Here is a 9,933-nt window from a genome sequence, read left to right as displayed (position 1 = left end):
GAAAATCAAGAAATTCTAAGTTTTTAACTTGTATTCGAGAGAAAGCATCAAAGAAGTAAATACTAAAGATTATATTCACAATATTCATCAATATACAAATTTCAATTCCACGAAATACATTTCTTTCAAAATCTCGTGTGAACAATGGGATTTGAAAGGATTTTTTTAATTTCTTCATTTATTTATTATTTATTTATGTATTTTATTTTATTATTTTTTCAATATTAAAACTTTTTAATTTCAGTTTCAGTTGTGCTTCGTTTTTACCACGACAATTATCATTTTGAAGTCTACAATAACCTTACAATAGAAAATATTTAATAATATTTATAAAAAATGAAAAGAAATGAATAAAAAGAGTTTATCCGATGCAAATATGTAAATAAACCGTTATTAACAACAAAAAATGTTGCACAAGAAGGTAGGATTTGAGGACAAAGAAGGATTTGAACCTCTTTAAAAGAAGGTAGCTATGGTTTATGTTGGCAACGGTGTTGTTTTGTGTTAAAAGTTCTTCAAAGTCACATTGTGGAAGAACCAAAGAAATGCGTTCTTTAAAATATTAATTTTTTAAATGACATAATTAATAGATCAACCAACCAAAAGTAGAAGAAACAAACCCCTCACCAAGTATAGAGAGACAGCAGCGAGAATATTGTTCCCAAAAACAAATCCTCGCATATTTTGAGAGAAGCAAAACCCAAAAAAAAATTCTAAGCACAAATCACGACTAGTTTGGCTAGCAAGTGCACGGCCGAATTACACAATTTAAGACATTTAGAAAAAAAACACAGAGCCAAAGAATTAAGCTAACAAAAGCATATTACAAGTAAAAGACTTGGAAGAGAGGGATTCACAATATCTTAATCAAGATTTGAAAAAGCTTAAATGGCGTCAGAAAGATCGGATACCTTGATAATTAGAGGAAGAGGCAAATCTAAAGACAAACCAAACTCAATAACAGCCATCTCCAAGCACTACACCCTTCATTTGTGATAAATTGTTTTGAAGGCAACACCAATCAGACATCCAATCCGGCAGCGTCAGGAATAATACAGATACCATTCAAAGAAGCCGTCTGTCTTAGTGCAGCTCGTGGAGGGCACATGGTTTTTAGCCTCGTGGGTTCTTATTCCCACACCACATTTTTTGTGTTTACGTTTAATTTTGTTGTTTTTTCTAAATAACACCTCTCTTTTTTTATAGTTTTTTCCGCTTTAAAGTTATTCTCTATGTAATTGCCATTTTTCGCAATAACTTTATTATTGCTCAATGTTTGTTGTTAAAAGGATATTGTAGCTTCAGGCCAACTTTTTCATATCAATACTAAAAGTAGCAAGGGATACCTTACAAAATATTAATCTAGAATAATTGTAGAATCACAAAGAAGAATGAAATTCAAGTTACCCGCCCATACAACAAAGATATTATCCTCAGATACTGAATTATTTTCCAACCTAGTACAACCATGTCTTCCGAATTAAAGAGAAAGTAACCTTTAAAGTTCAGGCATGCCCTTCCCTGTTTTAGGATCATAAGTTTTCTCCAGCACCACATCCATTGGAGTATCCTTGGGGCCAGCTGCAATAAATCAACAAATATGATCAAATCAAAAGGTGCAGAAATAGTGAGTTCATTCTAAGGGTTCCTTTTTCTGGTTGGTAAAAAGAAGCCCTTCGGCAGGTTACTTGAAATTCTTGATTATTCCATTTACTAGTGTTGGCAACTAAATGGTTAGATTGAGCAAGAACTTGATAGGGAAATTTAGAGAACTATATCAAATATGTCATGCAACAGTGCCCAAGCTAGTTCACATTTATGCTTGAACTATAAAATTGATAAAAACCTTTTTATTAGGAATTCCATTTAAATAAATTAGATTAGATAAATTGTATAATGCAACAAGACCTAGAGTCTATGGATTCCTTCTAACCAAAGTGTCTATATTGGAGTGATCGAGATACATAAAAGGTAGAATTATGCATGAAGTATGTTTCTTCAAAGGAACATTGGCCATCATAGAATTGAGTCGGCTTTGAATATAGAGAATAACCGTGCTAAATGTGAAATACTTGACAGAGAACTGCAATTTCCTCTCCCAAATATGCCAAAATCTTGTTTTCTTCTTCATTCATGATGAATAACATCAATTCCCGATTCTCCCTTACCTTACACCAGTGACCGTGGGAATATTGAACGTTGCAACGAAAACAGAGGCCTTTATCCAGTCGTGTCCTAAATTCCATATCAGAGAGTCGCTTCACTGGTGGTTCCCTTTTAACATAGTTACCTTTAATGGGTATAGTAATGTGACGGGTTTGAGTTCCACCTCCTTGCTGTCTAGCCTGCTCGGTATTTGAGGATGTGGGCTTCCTTTTTTCCGTCCATGGGATCCCCATTCACTTGGGGCTAACTTCAGGGCTATATTGCAGTCATGAACTAATGGAGCCTCCTTCATACTCCAAAATTTTTGGGTGGTGGCTCATACCTTCGCATGTAATTCCAATTCGAAACTAATCACTAACGCTTCCATCAAAACACTCTTTGCCATATCCGACAACAAGGCAAAGTAATTCAAAAATTTCTTCCGATAATCTGCATATGCCCCCTCCTACTTGATTCAAATCAAACAAGCTCCTAAACTCCCTTCTCTGGTGGGTTGGAAGTGCTCAAACATCTGATTCTTAAGGTCCTCCCACGAGGTCACTTTCGTCTAGTTATTGCTCCAACAAAATCAATTCAACTCCTATTGTGCAAAACTCACGACGGCAACCTTCACCTTCTCAATTTCGGCTAAATCATTAATCTCAAAAAAATGTCCAACTCAATAAACCCATGACTCCTGGTTCTCCCCTGCAAAAACAAGTATTTTCAGTTTCTTGTAGTTACTCTTGTCCGTCATCCCTTGTCCCAAGGTCATTGTCACATCTGTTTCCTCTAGTTTCCCCATCTTTAGAACGAGGCCATCGGACGTTCCAGACTCTTCCTTTCTTCGACTAGCACTGTTCTCTTTTACCTCTTCGGCTAGTCTTTCGACGCCTTTATTTAGACCCAATAAGATTTTCTTCATGTCTCTAATCTCCCTTTATGTCGTTTCTAACCTCTCCTCCGTTTACTTTTTCGTCATGGCACCCAGGATTGTTGCAGCTCTGATAACAATCTATTAGGGCTCCTTCTCTAAAACGCAGAAAATTCTAACAAAGATGGAGAAACAGAGACAATACTCTGCTATATTTATATTGATAACGAAATCCATAAGTGTTCACAAAAGCCTACAGAATAACACTAAAGAACCACACACAACGATGGTAGGATTGAAAGCAATAATAAAGACTATCCTCTAGCTCCTTCAAGAAGACTAGTATCTTCTCCTTAAAAGCCTTCAGCAGCTTTTACCCAAAATATGTCCTACTTTGGTGGATTCCAAAAACATTCCTTATATACACCTCATAGGTGGGCTCTCCAAAAATCTCTCCACCCCTGGTCTTCTGAGTAATTCCCATCTTTCCCTTCCCTAATTCCTTCCTTTTATATTTGTAAATGATAGGGGGTCTAACAAAAGACTTGCTAGATTAAAAATGTTTATAGCCCGAATGTTTACAAGAAAAGAAAATTTGTTTGCCCCGAGCTCCTTTCCTTGTCAAATTATTGTATTGGGGCATGGTGTGTAGGAAGTGACTTCAACATTACGAGATGGGCACATGAACAATTCCCTTGTGGAAAAACCACTAAATGTATGAGGAAGATTAATAATGCTATTGATCGAGCTAAACTTTTGGAGGTTCCTCTTAGCAATGGTAGATTTTCACTTGGACAAGGGAAGGTTCTTCCTTAGCAAGATCGCTAATCGACTGCTTTTTCATCAATACTACTTGGGATGAGAATTTTGAAAATACAGGAGTTAACAGACAAGCAAGACTGTTCTCTGATCATTTTCCTCTTTTTCTTGAAGGTGGATCTTTTAAAAAGGGGGCCTTCCTCTTTTATATTTTGTAACAGTTGGATGCTCAACAAAGAATGCAACAAAGTCATTGAAAGCGCCCGAAAGAATAGCCATTCTGTTGGTTGGGCCAGTTTTTTTTTCAGCGTTAAATTGAGAAAGGTGAAGGCTGCTGTGAAAGAGTGGTTTCCTGTATTTCAGGAGAACCAAAAAAGGAAGGAGAATGATCTGATTGGTATGGAGAAGATCCTTTACATCTCTTCTTCTTGTGTTCGTACACAGTACAATGTTGGGAGAAGTTGTTTTCTTTCTTTAACCTATCTTGGGTGTTTGGTGCTAACCTTCAAAGAAATATCCAGAAACTTTTAGTTGGAAAGTATTTCAAAAGAAAAAATCCCTTGATCACTTTTTGGATACATGTGGTAAAGTCGCTTTTGGCAGAATGAGGGTTTGACAAGAATCAAAGGGTATTCCATGATAAATCCTTAATTTGGTTGGACCGCTTTGAATTTTCCCGTAAGAACGCCTCCTCTAGCTGTTCCTTCTCCAAGCCTTTTGAAAGCTACAGCATTCAAGAAATCAACAATTGGACAGTCTTTATCTTCCCAGCTTAATTTTTTTGTTTTGAGTTATATCTCATTTTGCACTTTTAATTTGTCTTAGGCCTTTTGTATGCTCTTTGATGAATCCTTTGTAAGGCTAGTGATTTATAGTCTTTTTGTCCTATTTGTAATGGCTGAATTTATAAGCCTCGGCCGATTTTTGATGTTATGTTTTGAAGGATACGATGAAGGCGCTAAGGGGGTGTCAACCTAGTTGAGAAGTCTCAGTGCGCTTGCTGATCCTTGTTATGCTTTATGCTCTTTGTATAATCCTTATTTACTTGGAGCATTAGTCTCTTTCATTTTACATTTATATAAATAAAAAGATTTGTTTCCTTTTCCAAAAAAATACTTAATTGGTACAGTCAGCAACAAAATATATGTACGTATGTATATGTATGTATATGTATGTATATATATATGTATGTATGTATATGTATGTATATATATATGTATGTATGTATATGTATGTATATATATATGTATGTATATGTATGTATATATATATGTATGTATATGTATGTATATATATATATATGTATGTATGTATATATATCTATGTATGTATATGTATGTATATAGATATATGTATGTATATGTATGTATATATATATGTATGTATATGTATGTATATATATATATATGTATGTAGATATATCTATATATGTATGTAGATATATCTATATATGTATGTAGATATATCTATATATGTATGTATATATATCTATATATGTATGTCTATGTATGTATGTATATGTATGTATATGTATGTATGTATATGTATGTATATATATATATGTATATATATATATATATATATATGTATGTCTATGTATGTATGTCTATGTATGTATGTATATATATATATATATATATATATATATATATATATATATATATATATATATGTCTATATATGTATGTCTATATATGTATGTATATATATATATATATATATATATGTATGTATGTCTATATATGTATGTATGTATATGTATGTATGTATGTATATGTATGTATGTATATGTATGTATGTCTATATATATAGCAGATGCACTCACTCAATTTTCTTTTTCATTTTTAATTCAGTTTTGCTCAAATCGTAGCAACATTCTTTAGATGCTATCATCAAATGAAAGAGATGCTCCTCTTGTATCTAATGCAACTACAAAAGCATTATATTCTGCCACTATCCCCCAATTAAAAGTCCATCTGGTGTTGTTGACTGATCTAGCCACACTATCAGCAACTGATAGAACCCCTGTTTATGCTCAGGTAAAGAAACAGAGCCAAATGAAATTCTTTCCTAATAAAAGATAACTCAAAATGATCAAAGACACCCTACTCTTTTCACAGTAAGGTGCTTGACCATATTTACAACTTTCCCTCACAACCTCTCTAACGAATAACTAAATGGCTCCAAATCTCATAACAGAATCTCTCACTCACAATAGCTCTTACCAAAACTCACAGCCCCTCAATAGCAGATGCCCTCCCCCTTCTCCTACCATGTACTTTCACAAGGTATTGTTGGCCAAGGTGGCTAATGCATTCCAAATGAAGCTACAATGTGCATAATTACCTATTCTAAATGTCATTTTATCTATTAGAGAAGTAATACAATCATCTTGTTACCACTGGATTGTGTCTATACCATGACATGTATTTCAACTTGTTAAAAGTCTGTTTTCACCAAGGTAATGGAGAGTACAACGGTTGCTTCCACCAATATACCTTTCGTGAAGGCCAATACAATGATAATATTCCATAGTTGGTTTTGTCAATGTAGATGGGTTTCTCTATCATTGAGTTTAATATTTTAAAAAATGGCTGATATAAGAAAGAAATAGGATTATAACAAGAGTAGGCTTAGGAAATTTTGTTGCTTCTCTTGGAGCAAAGAAATCGTAGGTCTAGGCACATTGATCGAAGCAGATAAGGAAAAAGTTGTATTAGCTCCCTGTTTAGAGCTCTAGTACCAAGAGTTTTGTATTAAATAATACAAAGAACTCTTCATTGTTGTTCTAACTTCAACCCATTTACAATAGTTGTATAGCTATTTATATTCTATCAGGCTGAGAAAGAAAGAGGACAATGAAAAACGACAACATAATACAACTTAATCTAATCGGTTGGACAACTGTGTCTACGAAACCCATAGCGAAACTAGAAATCTCATCAACGGAGAAAATTTAATAAGAGCATACACATGGAATGACAAAAACAAGTAAAAAACATGAAATTACAAAAGAAACACGAAACTTAAAAGGAATGCCAAAGAAGCACTTTAGAGCAGAATATTTTAGCAAATAACAAGAAGAAAATATATATATCTATAAAAAATAGCAAAGAAGATAAATACTAATTAAGAACATTGAGGGCTTTAGATCAGTACCAACTGTAGGTCTTGGACTACTCCTTATCTTTAAGATCTCCGGGCGAGGAATTACAGATCCAGAGGCTTCCAATCCTCTTGCAACTCGTACCTTAGAACCATCTTCAAGATATCTATAACCAACCTTACAAGGCTTCCTGCAAAAGAACAGTGTGTGTCAATGCTCTAGTTCCAGGCAAAACATCAAAACCCAATAACAATTGAGGATAGATCCAAACCCTGTTACTGGATCAATAACTTGGACATTTGATACATGGAGGGGAGCTTCAACTGTAAAGATTCCACCTTCATGACCTTGTCCTTGTTTTATGTGTTTTTTAACCTGTATAAAGCATGGAAAGGTGATGACAGCTAAAAAAACTGACAGGCTCAAAATCAGCTGAGAAAACCATTCAAACACATGACTCATAAACAACTGTTGAATCATAAAAAAATATCCATATGGTATCAAGCACTCGTACACAGAGGATATGAGCAGAGGGGAAAAGAGCTTTATGTTAAATGAAAGCCAACAAAACAGCCATAGGCACAACTAAACTGCCTATATGATCAAACATATACCAGAACGGGCCCAAGCATAACAGTTAAACCTGAGAAAGCTCAACTATAAACCTTCAATTGTTAAATTTGGTAGCAATTTTCCTACCAGATTTTTTCCCTCAACAATAACACGATTTTGAGTGCGAATAACACGCTTAATTACACCAGTTTCTCCTTTATCCTTGCCTCTAATGATCATCACCTGTTAAAAGTGCAAACAACCATGAGTTTCATAAGGAAGCCTAGACCAGCATTAGGAAAAAAATAAGATATTTAATCTTCAAAATGTTACCCCTTACATTATCTCCTCTAAGAATTTTCCAGTGCCTGATAAGCTTTTGAGCAGCCTTCCAACCCATTTAAATGAAATGCAAATACCAAACCTGCTGCTGCCAATATCTGCACAAGCTACTCCAGCAAACTGCAGTTCATCATTCAGTTTATGAGTTCATACACTTTTGCCACAACATAGAACATCAATGATATATACAGAGTACAGAATTCCAAACAGATCCCAGAGACTTATATTATTCGATCAGTGAATTGGAATTCTTCAACTACTTTGAAAGTGTATGAAAGGAATAACACGAGCAGAAAGTGCGGAGGGGTCCAGCTGAAGAATGTTGTACATGTAGGGACTAGCTGAAGGGGGTTTTGTAGGGTTTTGGCTTCAGTTTGGAGGAAGGGTGAGTTTTTGGGGAGTGAGAGCTCACTTGGAAAGAGGCAGCTGGCTCGAATAGAAATTCAGTTTCTTTGTTTCCTTGCTATCTTCTTTATTTATTTATTGCTCTGTTCTTGTGATGTTTGCTTTATTGATCGCGAACTCTTGAGAACCTCGTTGATATATAATAGTATTATACAGGGAGACCGATATCCCAAGTCATGGTGGTGTTTGGGTCTCATGTGTTTTTATGTTTTTCTATGTGCAGGAACTTCCACCTAACGTTTCATTGGTCAAATCACCAGCAAAGCAGAAAAGATGTTGCAATTCTATCCGTGCATAAACTTTAAGTTGAACTGGTGAAAAAGTAATTCCAATCAAGAGTTTTCGAACTGAGAGAATACATATTAAGTACCAAAAGAGAAACCAATCAAAATGATAGAATAGCAATTTAAATTTCAGTATAGCCATGAAATTCGACCATCCACAAGTATTCAAAGGTTATTTCGTTTCGTGTCATCAGAGCATAACATTGCGTTAGGAATTAAACCAGGACGTAAGTCATGAAATGAAAGAGAATTCTACTTTTCTAGTAAACAGACCCAAAATCTTCAGAAGCATTTAAACAAACATTTTATGCGGACTTAATGAGCGTTGCATAGTAATTTTATAAATCCCATTATATACATGTCCATTATCTCATTCGTCAAGGACGAAGAGATCCAAATCATATTAGCTCGATACAAAACATTTATTATGAGTTCAATAAAAACAATTACCAAAGCAAATCAACCAATAGAACCGAAAAGTTTGCCCACTTCTCATTAAATCCATCCAAAATCAAACACAGTTATTCACTTCTCAGGGAAAATGAGCATTTGCTTATCTTTATATGCAAAGAAATGGAAACCACAGTCACCCTCTAAAGTGCTAAATGCTTCTTCTCTTTTTCCTCTGTTCGGTTGTTGCTGCTCATTGATCTTCTTCAATGGATTCTGTTTTTCTCCTCCAATTTCATTCTAATTTACTCTTAGCTTCCCCATTTTAAACCAAGAATCCACGAACCCAATAAAAACACAGAATCCACAATCATAAAAAGAAAAAATAATAACAAAAACCATTCAATAGCTTAGAGAAAGATGAAGACGAACCTAAGACAAGTGGGTTAATTGAGATCCAGAGAAACCCAGGTACGACAGTGAGCGGCAACCGGCGATTGAGAGTGAGAGAGGGAACGGCGGCGGCGCGAACGGTGGCTAGGAGAGACTGACGGCACGACGACTGAGAGAGTAGTCCGAGTGCGAATGGAACCTTGGGCCCGTTTGGTGTGAGGTTTTAGGCTAATTAAATCGGTTCGGTTTGAATTTTGAGCCGGGCGGTTTGGGTTCTTACATCTCTTTTAAATATCAAATATCTTAAAACTTTAAAAAAAAAAAAAACCCAAATTATACATAATATAATACCCTTCACCTTTCTAATCTTGGTCAAAATTATCAACATTTAAAATTTTAAAAAAAGAATCGAAACTTTAAAAAAAACAATTAAAAAGCAATTTGTTTTCGATGAGAATCATTAATCCTTTGTTTCAAAATCCTTGAATTTACAAAAAAAAAAAAAAAAATGATTTTATTGTGTGTTAATACTCCTTTCAAATATTAGAAACATTAATACTATTAGGTACACTTAGGATATGTGTGAGGAATTATTTAAAAAGACATGTTTGGACCTAACAATAGAGAGGGATGTGGTAGGCTAGTTTAGCCCCTCTCTTTCGAGATTGATTTAATTTTAATTG

General features: G+C 34.6%; 1 protein-coding gene across 1 annotated transcript; it reads right to left on the bottom strand.

Annotated features, from left to right (window-relative positions):
• Positions 1 to 1,275: 1,275 nt before the first annotated feature.
• Positions 1,276 to 9,463, bottom strand: LOC101215964 (50S ribosomal protein L24). The gene is made up of 6 exons (XM_011650874.2): positions 9,290 to 9,463; positions 7,777 to 7,898; positions 7,584 to 7,679; positions 7,156 to 7,259; positions 6,938 to 7,074; positions 1,276 to 1,581 (listed from the first exon to the last, which is right to left on the bottom strand). The coding sequence occupies exons 2-6, from the start codon at positions 7,834 to 7,836 to the stop codon at positions 1,499 to 1,501; spliced, it is 480 nt and encodes a 159-aa protein (XP_011649176.1). The 5' UTR covers positions 7,837 to 7,898; positions 9,290 to 9,463; the 3' UTR covers positions 1,276 to 1,498.
• Positions 9,464 to 9,933: the final 470 nt, after the last annotated feature.

The sequence above is a fragment of the Cucumis sativus genome, chromosome 2, assembly GCF_000004075.3.
Source record: "Cucumis sativus cultivar 9930 chromosome 2, Cucumber_9930_V3, whole genome shotgun sequence".
NCBI classification, from domain to species: domain Eukaryota; kingdom Viridiplantae; phylum Streptophyta; class Magnoliopsida; order Cucurbitales; family Cucurbitaceae; genus Cucumis; species Cucumis sativus.
Note: the sequence above shows the minus strand (reverse complement) of the source record. Positions and strands in the feature narration are given on the sequence as shown.

What these genes read in the sequence shown, in the direction of transcription:
- LOC101215964 (XM_011650874.2), bottom strand. Translation starts at nt 7,836, where the DNA reads ATGGGTTGGAAGGCTGCTCAAAAGCTTATCAGGCACTGGAAAATTCTT. An exon ending in GTTATTGATCCAGTAACAGG is followed by an intron (nt 7,075 to 7,155) that starts GTTTGGATCTAT and finishes GTTCTTTTGCAG; the next exon opens with GAAGCCTTGTAAGGTTGGTT. An exon ending in TAGTCCAAGACCTACAGTTG is followed by an intron (nt 1,582 to 6,937) that starts GTACTGATCTAA and finishes GATTTATTGCAG; the next exon opens with CTGGCCCCAAGGATACTCCA.